This window comes from Somniosus microcephalus, chromosome 2 (genome assembly GCF_052327205.1).
Source record: "Somniosus microcephalus isolate GS21.2 chromosome 2, FLI_Smic_1.0, whole genome shotgun sequence".
Classification (NCBI taxonomy): Eukaryota; Metazoa; Chordata; class Chondrichthyes; order Squaliformes; family Somniosidae; genus Somniosus; species Somniosus microcephalus.
The window spans coordinates 390,171,344-390,189,388 of NC_140988.1; the positions used below are offsets into that span (position 1 = coordinate 390,171,344).

The 18,045-nt window shown below is 50.3% G+C and overlaps 1 protein-coding gene across 1 annotated transcript in view; it reads right to left on the bottom strand.

Annotated features, from left to right (window-relative positions):
- LOC147123870 (putative carboxypeptidase X1) overlaps window positions 1-18,045 on the bottom strand; it is a 152,721-nt gene that overhangs the window by 36,434 nt on the left and 98,242 nt on the right. The window contains exons 7-8 of the mRNA XM_085976444.1: window positions 7,649-7,737; window positions 2,577-2,700 (exon numbers count right to left, since the gene is read on the bottom strand). Coding sequence (XP_085832570.1) covers window positions 2,577-2,700; window positions 7,649-7,737 — 213 coding nt within the window. The remainder of the gene's footprint in view (window positions 1-2,576; window positions 2,701-7,648; window positions 7,738-18,045) is intronic.

The following is an 18,045-nucleotide window of genomic DNA, read 5'->3' on the forward strand; positions in this document are numbered from 1 at the left end:
TTTCACACTCACCCAGCTCGTGTACACCCGGTTTCACACTAACCCACGCGTGTACACCTGGTTTCACACTCACCCAGCCCGTGTACACCCGGTCTCACACTCACCCAGCTCATGTACGCCCGGTTTCACACTCACCAACCCATGTACACCCGGTTTCACACTCACCCAGCTTGCGTACGCCCGGTTTCAAACTCACCCAGCCCGTGTACACCCGGTTTCACACTCACCCAGCCCGTGTACACTCGGTTTCACACTCACCCAGCCGTGTACACCCGGTTTCACACTCACCCAGCCCGTGTACACTCGGTTTCACACTCACCCAGCCCGTGTACACCCGGTTTCTCACTCACCCTGCCCGTGTACACCTGGTTTCTCACTCACCCTGCCCGTGTACACCCGGTTTCTCACTCACCCTGCCCGTGTATGCCCGGTTTCACGCTCAGCCAGTCCGTGTACACCCGGTTTCACACTCACCCAGCCCATGTACGCTCGGTTTCAAACTCACCCAGCCCGTGTACACCCGGTTTCACACTCACCCAGCCCATGTACGCTCGGTTTCAAACTCACCCAGCCCGTGTACACTCGGTTTCACACTCACCCAGCCCGTGTACACCCGGTTTCACACTCACCCAGCCCGTGTACACTCGGTTTCACACTCACCCAGCCCGTGTACACCCGGTTTCTCACTCACCCTGCCCGTGTACACCTGGTTTCTCACTCACCCTGCCCGTGTACACCCGGTTTCTCACTCACCCTGCCCGTGTACGCTCGGTTTCTCACTCACCCAGCCCGTGTACACCCGGTTTCACACTCACCCAGCCCGTGTACACTCGGTTTCACACTCACCCAGCCCGTGTACACCCGGTTTCTCACTCACCCTGCCCGTGTACACTCGGTTTCTCACTCACCCAGCCCGTGTACACCCGGTTTCTCACTCACCCTGCCCGTGTACACTCGGTTTCTCACTCACCCTGCCCGTGTACACCCGGTTTCTCACTCACCCTGCCCGTGTACGCTCGGTTTCTCACTCACCCAGCCCGTGTACACCCGGTTTCACACTCACCCAGCCCGTGTACACTCGGTTTCACACTCACCCAGCCCGTGTACACCCGGTTTCTCACTCACCCTGCCCGTGTACACCTGGTTTCTCACTCCCCCAGCCCGTGTACACCCGGTTTCTCACTCACCCAGCCCGTGTACACCCGGTTTCTCACTCACCCTGCCCGTGTATGCCCGGTTTCACACTCACCCAGCCCATGTGCACCCGGTTTCACACTCACCCAGCTCGTGTACACTTGGTTTCACACTCACCCAGCCCGTGTACACCCGGTTTCTCACTCACCCTGCCCGTGTATGCCGGTTTCACACTCACCCAGCCCATGTGCACCCGGTTTCACACTCACCCAGCTCGTGTACACTTGGTTTCACACTCACCCAGCCTGTGTACATCCGGTTCACACTCACCCAGCCCGTGTATGCTCGGTTTCACACTCACCCAGCCCATGTGCACCCGGTTTCACACTCACCCAGCTCGTGTACACTTGGTTTCACACTCACCCAGCCCATGTACACCCGGTTTCACATTCACCCAGCCCAGATACACTCGGTTTCACACTTACCAACTCATGTACACCCGGTTTCACACTCACCCAGCTCGTGTACACCCAGTTTCACACTCACCCAGCTCGTGTACGCCTGGTTTCACACTCACCCAGCTCGTGTACACCCGGTTTCACACTCACCCAGCTCGTGTACACCCGGTTTCACACTCACCCAGTCCGTGTACACCCGTTTTCACACTCACCCAGCCCGTGTACACCCGGTTTCACACTCACCCAGCCCGTGTACACCCGGTTTATCACTCACCCAGCCCGTGTACACCCGGTTTCACACTCACCCAGCCCGTGTACGCTCGGTTTCACACTCACCCAGCCCGTGTACTCTCGGTTTCACACTCACCCAGCCCATGTACACCCGGTTTCACACTCACCCAGCCCGTGTACACTCGGTTTCACACTCACCCAGCTCGTGTACACCCGGTTTCACACTCACCAACTCATGTACACCCGGTTTCACACTCACCCAGCCCGTGTACACCCGGTTTCACACTCACCCAGCCCATGTACACCCGGTTTCACACTCACCCAGCCCGTGTACACCCGTTTCACACTCACCCAGCTTGTGTACACCCGGTTTCACACTCACCCAGCTCGTGTACACTTGGTTTCACACTCACCCAGCCTACGTACACCCGGTTTCACACTCACCCACCCGTGTACACCTGGTTTCACACTCACCCAGCCTGCGTACACCCGGTTTCACACTCACCCAGCTCGTGTACACTTGGTTTCACACTCACCCAGCTCGTGTACACCCGGTTTCACACTCACCCAGCTCGTGTACTCTCGGTTTCACACTCACCCAGCTCGTGTACACCCGGTTTCACACTCACCCAGTCCGTGTACACCCGGTTTCACACTCACCCAGTCCGTGTACACCCGGTTTCACACTCACCCAGCCTCTGTACACCCGGTTTCACACTCACCCAGTCCGTGTACGCTCGGTTTCACACTCACCCAGCTCGTGAATTCCCGGGTTGTCCGATATTTCCATCACGTAGAGTTTGAGGCCCCCGAAACTCCTCCCAATGCTGTAAATCCGGGTGATGTTCGGGCACAAATTGCGAACCTCCCTCATCACCTGAGAGAGAAGAAATGGAGCTTCAGCCTCAGGGTAACCGGGGGGAAGGAGGGGGTAACAGAGGGTGGGGTAACAGAGGGTGGGGTAACAGAGGGTGGGGTAACAGAGGGAGGGGTAACAGAGGGAGGGGTAACAGAGGGAGGGGTAACAGAGGGAGGGGTAACAGAGGGAGGGGTAACAGAGGGTGGGGTAACAGAGAGTGGGGTAACAGAGGGTGGGGTAACATTCTCTCTGTACCCACTCTATCAAAACCTTTCATAATTTTAAAGACCTCTATTCGGTCACCCCTCAGCCTTCTTTTTTCAAGAGAAAAGAGACCCAGCCTGTTCATCCTTTCCTGATATGTATACCCTCGCATTTCTGGTATCATCCTTGTAAATCTTCTCTGCACCCTCTCCAGTGCCTCTATATCCTTTTTATAATATGGCGACCAGAACTGTACGCAGTACTCCGAGTGTGGTCTAACCAAGGTTCGATACAAGGTTTAGCATAACTTCCCTACTTTTCAATTCTATCCCTCTAGAAATAAACCCTAGTGCCTGGTTAGCTTTTTTATGGCCTCGTTAACCTGTATCGATACCTTCAGTGATTTTAAAAATTTGTTCCTGGGATGTGGGCGTCGTTGGCAAGGCCAGCATTTATTGCCCGTCCCTAATTGCCCTTGAGAAGGTGGTGGTGAGCTGCCTTCTTGAACCGCTGCAGTCCATGTGGTGAAGGTACTCCCACAGTGCTGTTAGGGAGGGAGTTCCAGGATTTTGACCCAGCGACGATGAAGGATCGATGATATATTTCCAAGTCAGGATGGTGTGTGACTTGGAGGTGGTGGTGTTCCCATGTGCCTGCTGCCCTTGTCCTTCTAGGTGGAAGAGGTCGCGTGTTTGCGAGGTGCTGCCGAAGAAGCCTTGGCGAGTTGCTGCAGTGCATCTTGTAGATGGTACACACTGCAGCCACGGTACGCCGGTGGTGGAGGGAGTGAATGTTTAAGGTGGTGGATGGGGTGCCAATCAAACAGGCTGCTTTGTACTGGATGGTGTCGAGCTTCTTGAGTGTTGTTGGAGCTGCACTCATCCAGGCAAGTGGAGAGTATTCCATCACACTCCTGACTTGTGTCTTGTAGATGGTGGAAAGGCTTTGGGGAGTCAGGAGGTGAGACACTCGCCACAGAATACCCAGCCTCTGACCTGCTCTTGTTGCCACAGTATTTATGTGGCTGGTCCGGTTAAGTTTCTGGTCAATGGTGACACCCAGGATGTTGATGGTGGGGGATTTGGCGATGGTAATACCATTGAATGTCAAGGGGAGGTGGTTAGACTCTCGCTTGTTGGAGATAGTCATTGCCTGGCACTTCTGTGGCACAAATGTTACCTGCCACTTAGCAGCCCAAGCCTGAATGTCGTCCAGGTCTTGTTGCATGCGGGCATGGACTGCTTCATTATCTGTGGAGTTGTGAATGACGCTGAACACTGTGCAGTCATCAGCGAACATCCCCATTTCTGACCTTATGATGGAGGGAAGGTCATTGATGAAGCAGCTGAAGATAGTTGGGCCTAGGACACTGCCCTGAGGAACTCCTGTAGCAATGTCCCGGGGCTGTGATAATTGACCTCCAATACATAAAAACATAAGAAAATAAGAACATAAGAAATAGGAGCTGGAGTCAGCCATTTGGCCCCGCGAGCCTGCTCTGCCATTCAATGAGATCATGGTTGATCTTCTACCTCAACTTCACTTTCCTGCACTATCCCCATATCCTTTGATTCCCTTAATATTCAAAAATCTATCGATCTCTGTCTTGTCCATCAGTCTATTATGGGGTACCTTATCGAAGGCCTTTTGAAAATCTAGATAAATTACATCTACTGCATTACCCTTGTCTACTCTCTCTGTTACCTCTTCAAAAAATTCAATGAGTTTGGTCAAGCAAGACTTTGCCTTTTGAAATCCATGCTGACTGTTCCTTATTATATTTTTGGTTTCTAGATGTTCTTCTCTTTTCTCCTTTAGTAGGGATTCCATTATTTTTCCTACCGCCGATGTTAAGCTGACAGGTCTATAGTTCCCTATATTTAAGAAGGGAGATAGAACATGTCCAGTGAATAGCTGGCCATCAGTCCTCTGGCACGACACCTTTTTCTAATGCATTATTAAATATGTGTAGTAATGCCTCTGCTATCTCTTCCCTAGATTATTTTTAAATGCGCGGATGCGGTCCATCCGAACCAGGGGTTTTATCCGGTTTCAGTTTGATTAGTTTATTTAATATATTTCAAATGCAATTATCTCATCACTAATCTCATCATCCGATGTCAGGTCCACCTGTTCTATCTCCCTGGTAAATACTGGGGCAAAATAATGATATAATATTTCTGCCCGCTCTCTATCGTTACCTGTGGTATTGTCCTAACTATCCCACGATCCCTTAATGGCTCTATTCACATCCCAAACTTCCTTGTTTTCTTGATGTGCTTGTAAAATATTTTGCTCTTTTGTTTTATGTTCCTTGACAATTTAATTTCATAGTTCCTCTTTGCCGACCTAATTGTTTTATTGACTTCTCTCCTAATCTCTTCGTATTCTCTCTCGTCATGCTCTCCCCCGCTGTCCATGTACTTAGTGGATGCCTCTTTCTGTACCCTCAATTATTCCCTCATGTCTTTATTCATGAATGGTGTCTCATTAATGTTTAGCTAATTCTTGTTTTTTAGTGGAATACATTTTTCCTGGACTCCGTTAAACACCGTTGTAAATATTTTTCACTGCTGTTCTACATCACTGTTTGCTAATATAGTTGTCCATTTTATGTTCCCAAGTTCTATTCAAAATTCGGCTTCTCTCCGCAGGGGAGGGGTAACAGCGAGGGGGAGGGGTCACAGCGGGGGGGAGGGGTCACAGAGGGGGGGCGGGGTCACAGAGGGGGGGAGGGGGTCACAGAGGGGGGGGAGGGGGTCACAGAGGGGGGGCGGGGTCACAGAGGGGGGGGCGGGGTCACAGAGGGGGGGAGGGGGTCACAGAGGGGGGGAGGGGTCACAGAGGGGGGGAGGGGTCACAGAGGGGGGGAGGGGTCACAGAGGGGGGGGAGGGGTCACAGAGGGGGGGAGGGGTCACAGAGGGGGGGAGGGGTCACAGAGGGGGGGAGGGGTCACAGAGGGGGGGAGGGGTCACAGAGGGGGGGAGGGGTCACAGAGGGGGGGGAGGGGTCACAGAGGGGGGGAGGGGTCACAGAGGGGGGGAGGGGTCACAGAGGGGGGGAGGGGGTCACAGAGAGGGGGAGGGGTCACAGAGAGGGGGAGGGGTCACAGAGGGGGGGAGGGGTCACAGAGGGGGGGAGGGGTCACAGAGAGGGGTCACAGAGAGGGGGAGGGGTCACAGAGAGGGGGAGGGGTCACAGAGAGGGGGAGGGGTCAGAGAGAGGGGGAGGGGTCAGAGAGGGGGAGGGGTCACAGAGAGGGGGAGGGGTCACAGAGAGGGGGAGGGGTCACAGAGAGGGGGAGGGGGTCACAGAGAGGGGGAGGGGTCACAGAGAGGGGGAGGGGTCACAGAGAGGGGGAGGGGTCACAGAGAGGGGGAGGGGTCACAGAGAGGGGGAGGGGTCACAGAGGGGGAGGGGCCACAGAGAGGGGGAGGGGTCACAGAGAGGGGGAGGGGTCACAGAGAGGGGGAGGGGTCACAGAGGGGGAGGGGCCACAGAGAGGGGGAGGGGTCACAGAGAGGGGGAGGGGTCACAGAGAGGGGGAGGGGTCAGAGAGGGGGAGGGGTCACAGAGAGGGGGAGGGGTCACAGAGAGGGGGAGGGGTCACAGAGGGGGGAGGGGTCACAGAGAGGGGGAGGGGTCACAGAGAGGGGGAGGGGTCACAGAGAGGGGGAGGGGGTCACAGAGAGGGGGAGGGGTCAGAGAGGGGGAGGGGTCACAGAGGGGGGGAGGGGTCAGAGGGGGAGGGGTCACAGAGGGGGAGGGGTCACAGAGAGGGGGGAGGGGTCACAGAGAGGGGGAGGGGTCACAGAGAGGGGGAGGGGTCACAGAGAGGGGGAGGGGTCACAGAGAGGGGGAGGGGGTCACAGAGAGGGGGAGGGGTCACAGAGAGGGGGAGGGGGTCACAGAGAGGGGGAGGGGTCACAGAGAGGGGGAGGGGTCACAGAGAGGGGGAGGGGTCACAGAGAGGGGGAGGGGGTCACAGAGAGGGGGAGGGGTCACAGAGAGGGGGAGGGGTCACAGAGAGGGGGAGGGGTCACAGAGAGGGGGAGGGGTCACAGAGAGGGGGGAGGGGTCACAGAGGGGGAGGGGTCACAGAGGGGGAGGGGTCACAGAGGGGGAGGGGTCACAGAGGGGGAGGGGTCACAGAGAGGGGGAGGGGTCACAGAGAGGGGGAGGGGTCACAGAGAGGGGGAGGGGTCACAGAGAGGGGAGGGGTCACAGAGAGGGGGAGGGGTCACAGAGAGGGGGAGGGGTCACAGAGAGGGGGAGGGGTCACAGAGAGGGGGAGGGGTCACAGAGAGGGGGAGGGGTCACAGAGAGGGGGAGGGGTCACAGAGAGGGGGGAGGGGTCACAGAGAGGGGGAGGGGTCACAGAGAGGGGGAGGGGTCACAGAGAGGGGGAGGGGTCACAGAGAGGGGGAGGGGTCACAGAGAGGGGGAGGGGTCACAGAGAGGGGGAGGGGTCACAGAGAGGGGGAGGGGTCACAGAGAGGGGGAGGGGTCACAGAGAGGGGGAGGGGTCACAGAGAGGGGGAGGGGTCACAGAGAGGGGGGAGGGGTCACAGAGAGGGGGAGGGGTCACAGAGAGCATTAGGGGGTAACAGAGAGAGGAGGGGTGACAGAGAGGGGAGGGGGTAGCAGAGGGGAGGGGTAACAGCAAGGGAGGGGTATATGTCTCAATAACCTGCTTTCTGACCCCTCCTCACCCACACAGCAAGATCCCAGTTAATCCGAGTCTGTGATCTCAGTCCTCACCTGTCTCAGCCCCTCGTAGTCGTGGTGTTTGAAATCCAGGTCATCGGAGCTGGTCACTTCTCTCTTCCAGTAATAGAAATTGTTGGGATCTGGGGAGAGTCAGACACAATAACCAGAGAATGAGAGAGTGAGAGAGAAAGTGAGACAGAGAGCGACAGAGAGAGAGAGACAGAGAGAGAGAGAGAGAGAGAGAGAGACAGAGAGAGAGAGACAGAGAGAGAGAGACAGAGAGAGAGAGACAGAGAGAGAAACAGAGAGAGAGACAGAGAGAGAGACAGAGAGAGAGAGAGAGAAACAGAGAGAGAGACAGAGAGAGAGAGACAAGAGAGAGAGAGACAGAGAGAGAGACAGAGAGAGAGAGACAGAGAGAGAGAGACAGAGAGAGATTTCTGATTTCAAGGAATTGGATGACCTGTCAAAATTGAGATTAGTCCTGGGAGAAGGAGACAGACCATACCTTGGGGCCAAATATGTAACAACATGTCACAACCTGAGGACTGTTTAAAATTAAGACTGTTTAAAATTAATATTGAACGTACCAAATGAAGTACAAAGACTGTTTAAAATTAATATTGTTTAAAAGTAATATTGTATGTACCCAACAAATGTCAAATCGATTGACACCTACAGAATGTTTGAAACTGTACCTTTTTGCTATGTAAGCTTTGGCAATATGGTTCTCTGTAAACTTTCATGCCAATAAAGCATTTGAATTTGAATTTGAATTTGAATTTGAATTTGAGAGAGAGAGACAGAGAGAGAGAGACAGAGAGAGAGAGACAGAGAGAGAGAGAGAGACAGAGACAGTGAGGGAGGGGCCTGGAGAGAGCAGACACGCTGAAGATGGGCTGCTGAATTTTTTAGGGTTTTTTGTCATTTAAGTGTAGAAAAAGCTACACTTCAAGTTCTAAAAGTTAAATTTAACTTTAGTCAAAGTTAGCTCAGTTTAGTTTAGTTTAAGTACCAAAGCACCCAAGAAAAAGACCGCCAAAAAGAGCGCCAAAGAGAAAAAAAACCCGGAAAAAAAGAAGAAAAAAAGAAAAGACAGCGAGATAGAGCAAAATAAACCTGGGGAAAAACCGGAATAGCGAGGCACCAAAGCAGAGCCCGAGCAGCAGCCGCAGCACGGAGCCTGAAGCCCGGGAAAGGCCCGAGGAGCCGGGCCGAGACCGAGGCCCAGAGACCGCGGGGTCGGAGAGGGGGAGCAGCCCGGAGACACCGGGAAACAGCGGCTCCCAGACCGGGAGGAGAGGCCCGAGCCCGAGCCAGGACAGTGAGTACGAGGCCTGGGGAGGGTGAACCCGAGAACCGAGGCCCAGAGACCACGGGGTCGGAGAGGGGGAGCAGCCCGGAGACCCAGACCGGGAGGAGCGTCCCGAACCAGGACAGTGAGAGAGAGAGAGAGAGAGAGCGAGGCAGAGACACAGATACAGAAACTCGGGGGAAAACCGGGAGAGAGCGAGGCCCAAAGAGCGAGAAAACCCCGAGAGTGAGGCCCAGAGACAGAGCCCGGAGACCGCGGGACCTGGAGAGAGAAACAGGCCGCAGGCCGAGAGAAACCAGCTATATCTAAGATGAACCCCTGAAAAACTCTCAATTTTTGGACCTAAAAGTGGGATAAGGTGGAGCACGACACAAAAAAAAGTTATCTAGCTATGAAAAAAAAAACAAATGACTGCAATGACACAGAGCAGGGAAGTGACATATCCTGAGCATTGCAAAAGTGAAAGGGCAAAGGATAAACACAAGGAAAAAACACTACAAGATAACCCAGAGATCCTCTACGTTGACTATGTCAAACAGAAAGAGACTAGGAAGAAGAACAACCTCATATTCTACACTCAATCCGTTCCCTCATGGAAGGATACTTTATACAAAAACTACGCACACGTCTTCAGTGAAGGTATTGGCAAGGGAGGCAGACTGAAAATATGTAAAGATAGAAATCTAGATAAAGATGACCCCCTGCTAACTATAAGCTACTATAACAACAAAGGAAAGATCATGATACAGGGGAATGTAGAAAATTTGGACTCCTTTGAAAAGGAATTCCCCCAGTTGAAAGCTAAGGCAGGCGCAAAGAGGACGAATGGAAATGAGGCAGCTGAGAGCCCAACAGAGGATGAAGAGAGCCAAGCAGACGAAAAAGAAGAGAGTTCAGCAGAGACACACACCCCCCTGGCCATCTCTACCCCTCCCACACCTCTCAGAACAAACCAACTGCTGAAGGAGAGTCTGTCCAGGCTAGAACTCGATTTCAATGAATACAGGGAAACACAGGCCAAGAACTTGAAGGAGGAGCTCAAACAGCTGAAAACGGAAAACGAGTCCACCATCCACGAGTTGAGAGAGATCGTGGAGGGGCAAAGAAATGAGATCAAAGAACTCCGTACTCAGCTAAACAAAATGAGGGAGGCCGTAGAAAGGCAGAAAAATGAACTCAGCAGGCAACACAAACCCCTTAAGCTCCAACAGCCTGCTGACACAAAAACAACACAAACAGGGACACAGAACCCGTTGGATGTCCCCCCACACGAGGAGACCACACCCTCTTTGCCTTGCGACCAGAACAGGAACACACTGCAGGCCCCAAACCCCCCTCCTGCCACACAGCCTACCCCAGCAACTCAGTCAACAACCAGCCCTCAGTTGAGTCCTGCCCAGACTACTGCTACCCAGTCTGAAAAGCCAGCCCCTCAGGCGGTCCTGCTGACCAACTCCAACGGGAAGTTTTTGGACCCCCAGAGGATGTTCCCAGGTCATCAAGCCCTGAAAAAACGGTGCAGCACCACAGGCCAGGCAATGAAGATCCTGAACAAAGAAACCCTTGGAAGCCCAAAATGGCTTGTGATCCACACAGGCACAAACGACCTGCACACCCTACATGAAGACACTGCTAGAGCAGTGAGCAGGATGGCGGAGAAGGCCAGCAAGGAATTCCCCGATGCGCGGATTGTGATCTCCACTCTACTGCCCAGAAAGGACACCCTAGCCCATGTAATCCACAACACCAACAGGGAGATCAACAGAAGATGTGCTGACCTCCCCAACGTCTACCTGGCCCACCACCCAAACATCAACACACGGGACCTCTATGACGGATTACATCTACTCAAACAGCGGATGTGGATCTTCGCAAAAAACCTCATAAACACTGCCAAAGGACGCACCCCTCCCACCCCCTCTGCCAATGGGAGCCCTAACCCAAACAGGACCAACACTGTCCCCTACCCCCCTATACAAAACCAGCAACAGAACCGTGCTATTGTACCTGACCCCAGACCCCCCTTTAGACCACAGACGACTGTAAACCAAGAACTGGGAAGGATCATGACGATGATAAGCACCCTGATGGAAAACAGGATAAGAATGTACTAAATTATTATTATTGTTATTTTATTACTATTATTAAGTAGCAGTATGTGCATGCCATATGGAATCTATACTAAATCGTCATTTAGCATTGTACATCTATAGAAACTAGTGTTTTCACACCCGTCCCACAAAATAGGTCCATTTTGCTCTGTTTTTTTTTAACTATATAGATGCGTTCTTTCCACATAAGCTGCTGGAATATCCAAGGTCTCCGCTCCTCAACTTTTGGGCTGAAGAGTACAGACCCTGAATTCCTAAAATCTATAAAAGACATTGATATAATTGTGTTAACAGAAACATGGTGTCAAAAGGACGTGCCCACCCACTGTCCTCCAATGTACCATGAAATCATTGTGCCCTCAGTAAAGAACACTAAGGTACGCAAGGGCAGAACCTCCGGGGGAATCTTGGTGTGGTATAAAGGAGAACTGGACAAACACATCTCACCGGTAAAACAGGGGAAATCACATGTATGGCTAAAATTAGATAAAAACATAGGAATAGCAAAAAAAGATGTCTACTTATGTGCGATCTACATACCCCCAATAGAATCGCCATATTTTGAAGAGGAGTTATTTGAAACTCTCCACATGGAAATCAGCCATTTCCAGGCCCAAGGAAAGGTGCTACTATGTGGGGACCTAAACGCAAGGACCGGATGTGAACCTGACTTCATAGACCCACAGGGCAACAACCATGTGTTTGGCCAGACCCCTTTATATGTCACACCAGCCATCACAAATCGGAACAACCTTGACTGTGAAATAAATAAAAGCGGCAGGGAGGTAGTGCAACTCTGCCGAGCCTTAGGCCTGTACATAGTTAACGGTAGGTTCAGAGGCGACTCCTTAGGGAGACTCACCTATTCCTCAACTCTTGGGTCTAGTGTGGTGGATTATACAATCACTGACATGGACCCCTGCGATATCAACGCATTCACTGTCAGGCAACAATCCCCCCTCTCAGACCATAACCAAATAAATGTGTACCTTAAACTTTCTGCCCAAACTACAGACACAAAAAAGGAACCCAGTAAGCTCCATAAACTAAACCAGACATACAGATGGGCCCCAGACAGTGGAGATAAATTCATCACAGCACTAAATTCACCTGATCTCACAAGTAAAATATCAAAATTTAAAGAAAATCTATATGAGATCACCAGAGATGGTGTAAACATGGCCATAGACGATATAAATAGGATCTTCCATGAGGCAGCTGTAAAAGCCGACCTTGTGAAACAGCAGAGGAAACGTTACAAAAGACAAAAAAATGAGAAATGGTTTGATCACGAATGCAAAAATGCCAGAAAAGACCTGAGAAAAATATCAAACCAAAAGCATTGCCAACCAAACAACCCAGACCTGCGTATTAGATACAATGAGACCCTCAAAAGATATAAACACACCATTAGGAACAAAACACAAAACTATACCCACAAAAGACTTGAAGAAATTGAAAACTCCATTAATCAAAATCAATTCTGGGATATGTGGAATAACCTGAGTACAACTCAATTACAAGCATTACCAATCCAAGATGGTGACATCTGGAGAACACATTTTGAAAACCTCTACAAAGACATCCCAGTAAACGAATCAAACTCAAGTCAACATCATGTCACAGAAAAACTCCACACATTAGAAGTAACAATTAAAGACAACCAAAACCCTCTGGACTCCCCAATCACTTGGAAAGAACTGGCCACAAAAACAAAATCTCTCCACCTAAAGAAAGTCTGTGGTCCAGACAACATCAAAAATGAAATGCTCAAGTTCAGCACTATGGAGATGCAGGGTGCGGTACTCAAGTTATTCAACATCATATTACGTTCGGGCTGTTTTCCAGATATCTGGTGCCAAGGACTCATCTCTCCCATATATAAAAGTGGAAACAAATCAGACCCAAACAACTACCGTGGCATCTGTGTCAACAGTTGTCTAGGGAAGTTATTCTGCAGTATTCTAAATAGCAGATTACTGGATTTTCTTAATAAACATAATACCCTTAGAAAAAATCAAATAGGCTTTCTTCCAAAACACCGCACCACCGACCATATCTATACCCTTCACACTCTCATTGAAAAACATATACACCAAACAAAAAATGGGAAAATATTCGCTTGTTTCATTGACTTCAAGAAAGCCTTTGACTCTATTTGGCACGAAGGGCTCTATTACAAACTTCTTCAGTGTGGAATAGGGGGCAAAGTCTATGACCTTATTAAATCGATGTATCTGAAAAATAAATGCGGTGTCAAAATTGGAGACAAACGCACCGGTTTCTTCACCCAGAGAAGAGGCGTCCGGCAGGGTTGCAACTTGAGTCCGACCCTGTTCAACATATACATAAATGAGTTAGCAGACAAGCTGGAGCAAAGCGAGTCACCGGGTCTCTGTCTCCTGGATGGGGAAGTGAGGTCCCTGTTCTATGCGGATGACCTGGTTCTGCTGTCTCCCACAGAACAGGGATTACAGCAACATTTAGACCTACTCGACAAAAGTGCCAAAATTGGGCCCTGACAGTAAATCTAAAGAAAACCAACATCATGATTTTTCAAAAAAGGCCCAGATGTCAGGAAAACAAATACCAGTTTACTCTCAGTGATACCATCATAGGACACGCTATGAGCTACACTTACCTTGGTCTAACCATTACATCAAAGCATCCTACATGCTCTCATCCCACGTACTCCCCGCGTGGGAGACTTCTACTGCCTCCCAAAGATACACAAAGCCAACACACCTGGACGTCCTATCGCATCAGGCAACGGAACCCTGTGTGAGAACCTCTCTGGATATGTCGAGGGCATCCTGAAACCCATCGTACAGGGAACCCCCAGCTTCTGTCGCGACACTACAGACTTCTTACAGAAGCTCAGCACCCACGGACCAGTTGAACCAGGAACACTCCTCGCCACGATGGACGTCTCGGCACTCTACACCAGTATCCCCCACGATGACGGCATCGCTGCGACAGCCTCAGTACTCAACACCAACAACAGCCAATCTCCAGACGCCATCCTACAACTCATCCGCTTCATCCTTGACCACAATGTCTTCACCTTCGACAACCAGTTCTTTACCCAAACACACGGAACAGCCATGGGGACCAAATTCGCACCCCAATACGCAAACATCTTCATGCACAAGTTCGAGCAAGACTTCTTCGCTGCACAGGATCTCCAACCAACGCTATACACCAGATACATCGACGACATTTTCTTCCTATGGACCCACGGCGAAGAATCACTGAAAAGACTACACGATAACATCAACAAGTTCCATCCCACCATCAAACTCACCATGGACTACTCCTCAGAATCAGTCTCATTCCTGGACACACGAATCTCCATCAAAGACGGACACCTCAGCACTTCACTCTACCGCAAGCCCACGGACAACCTCACGATGCTTCACTTCTCCAGCTTCCACCCTAACCACGTTAAAGAAGCCATCCCCTATGGACAAGCCCTGTGAATACACAGGATCTGCTCAGACGAGGAGGAACGCGATGGACACCTACAGACACTGAAAGACGCCCTTGTAAGAACGGGATATGACGCTCGACTCGTCGATCGACAGTTCCGACGGGCCACAGCGAAAAATCGCATAGACCTCCTCAGAAGACAAACACGGGACACAACCAACAGAGTACCCTTCGTCGTCCAGTACTTCCCCGGAGCGGAGAAACTACGCCATGTTCTTCGCAGCCTTCAACATGTCATCGATGACGACGAACACCTCGCTAAGGCCATCCCCACGCCTCCACTACTCGCTTTCAAACAGCCGCCTAACCTCAAACAGACCATCGTTCGCAGCAAATTACCCAGCTTTCAGGAGAACAGCGACCACGACACCACACAACCCTGCCACAGCAACCTCTGCAAGACATGCCAGATCATCAACACAGATACCATCATCACACGTGAGGACACCACCCACCAGGTACATGGTACATACTCATGTGACTCGGCCAACGTTGTCTACCTCATACGTTGCAGGAAAGGATGCCCCAGAGCATGGTACATCGGTGAGACCATGCAGACACTGCGACAACGGATGAACGGACACCGCGCAACAATCACCAGGCAGGAGTGTTCCCTCCCAGTCGGGGAACACTTCAGCAGTCAAGGACATTCAGCCTCCGATCTTCGGGTAAGCATTCTCCAAGGTGGCCTTCGAGACACACGACAACGCAAAATCGTCGAGCAGAAACTGATAGCCAAGTTCCGCACCCATGAGGACGGCCTCAACCGAGATCTTGGGTTCATGTCACGCTACATGTAACCCCACCTGATGCAGGGTCATCCAGACTCGAGTCGACATTGGCTTGTTCTCTCTACACAGATGCGGCCGGACCTGCTGTGATTTCCAGCCAAAAAAAATGATTTTTGTCTGTTTTTTTGTTTTTCATACAGACCCCAGCATCTGCAATATTTGACCCCTTGTGACCCCACCTCATTGTTCTTTGATGTAATGTTTCCCTGACTGACCTGTTTGGACACCATTCACACCTTTGACTGCTGTGATTGTCTCTCTGCCGAGGTGTGATAAATGGCAGTTGGAAAGGTTACCTGTAAACATCTGACATGATTCTCTGACTATATAAGCTGTGTCTTTATGCATTTCTCCACTTCACCTGAAGAAGGAGCAGCGCTCCGAAAGCTTGTGATTTCAAATAAAGCTGTTGGACTATAACCTGGTGTTGTGTGACTTTTTACATTTGTCCACCCCAGTCCAACTCCGGCATCTCCACACCATAACCATTACAGCATCAGGGAGCTTCAACATAGCAGTGAATGCACTAAAAGAAAAAGCCCGAAGAGCCCTATATGCAATAAAAAGAAAATTCTACAACATCCAAATTCCAATCAAAATCTGGCTCAAAATATTTGATAGTATAATCCTGCCCATTGCGCTGTATGGTAGTGAAGTATGGGGCCCACTCAATCACCATAGCTACACTAAATGGGAAAAACACACAATAGAAGCCCTACATGCAGAATTTTGCCGAAGCATTCTTCGCACCCAAAGGAAAACACCAACAAATGCATGTAGAGCCGAACTAGGCCGACACCCACTGATAATAAACATCCAAAAACGAGCACTAAACTTTCTAAATCACCTCAAATCTAGTTCCCCAGACACCCTTCATTTTAAAGCCCTCCAGACCCAAGAGCTGAACCCAGAAACGAGTCCCCTGAGTCAGTTGTTACTGAAACTAAGTTCTCCTACCCAGCCGGACCCTGACCAGTCCCAGACCAACACTGCTCCCCAAACACCAATCCGAGTGAACCAAATCATTAAACAATGCAAAGAAACCTACCTGGAACATTGGAACACAATAACCAAAAGCCAAAGCAGATTAGAATGCTACCGGGCCCTAAAAAGAGAATATAAACTGGCAGACTATCTCTCGACCATCAGAGACACAAAACAGAGACAGACCCTCACCAGATACAGACTAAGCGACCACCAACTGGCAATTGAAAAAGGAAGATACAAGAAATCCTGGCAACCTAAAGAAAATAGATTATGTGATCACTGTCTGGCCGGCGAGGTTGAGACAGAGGTGCACTTCCTCCTAAAATGTGAAAAATTCAACGAGACAAGAAACATATATTTTGACAAGCTCAGCCTTACAACCCCAGATTTCAAAGAATTGGATGACCTGTCAAAATTAAGAATAGTCCTGGGGGAGGGAGACAGACCATATCTTGGTGCCCAATATGTAACAACATGTCACAACCTGAGGAACATTGAGTGACTAACGAGCACACCCATAGCATATATACGCTAAAAATGTTTAAATCAATACCGAATGTACCCAATGACTGTTTTAAATTAATACTGAATGCACCCAACGAGGGTCAACGACTGTTTAAATTAATACTGTCTGTACCCAACGAGGGTCAAAAACGTTTGACCCCTACAGAATGTTGGAAACCTGTACTTTTTGTTATGTAAGCTTTGGCAACATGGTTCCCTGTAAACTTTCATGCCAATAAAGCATTTGAATTGAATTGAATTGAATTGACAGAGAGAGACAGAGACAAAAAAAAGAGCCACTAAATTTTGGAAACACCTAAAAATGAGCAACCCCCACTGCTATCATTACAAAGCCCTGAAATGCCAAGAGATGATCATAGAGAAGAGTCCCCTCAGTCAACTAGTCCTGGGACTCAGTGAAGTAACTACCAACACTACTAATAATAATCAGCTCCAGGACAGTGACATCGTAGCCCAGAGAATTCGACCCAACACAATTGTCACTAAACAAAAGGAAAAATATCTGACCTATTGGACAGAAACAACAAAAACCCAAAACAAACTTGTGGTAAACCACTGTCGTTCACGGTGTTCACTATTGTTGTTGTTGTTGTTGTCGTTCACTCTTGTTTCACTGTTATACCTGACTATGCCTCAGCTGACTCCGCCCTTGGCTACCTGGTATAAGGACGGCTGCACGGCAGCTCTCTGCCATTCGGTCGTCCACTAGAGGCATAGTCCTGATCTGTTTGTAGTTGCATTCAGTAGTTAATAAAAGCCTGTTGTTCTGAACTCTACTCAGCCTTTTATTAGAATCGATAGCGCATCAAAACTCGATTGCTATTTGGCCCTAAACAGACAATACACCATGAGACAGAGAGAAAGAGAGTGAGACAGAGACAGAGCGAGTCAGAGAGAGAGGAAGAGAGAAAGAGACAGAGAGTGAGAGACAGAGAGAGAGACAGAGAGAGAGAAAGGGAGTGAGAGAGACGGAGAGAGGGAGAGAGAGAAAGGATAGCAAACTGAGAAAAACCTTGACAATGTACAGACTTAGTGAACATAGTCTGGCGATCGAAAAAGGTAGACACAGGCAGACCCGGCTACCAAGAGAGGACAGGATATGCTCTCACTGCAGTCAGGGAGTGGTGGAGACAGAGATGCACTTCCTCACAGCTTGTAGAAAATATCAGGGCATAAGGGAGAATTTCTACCCAAAATTCACAAAAATATGCCCGGAATTCAGAAATTTGA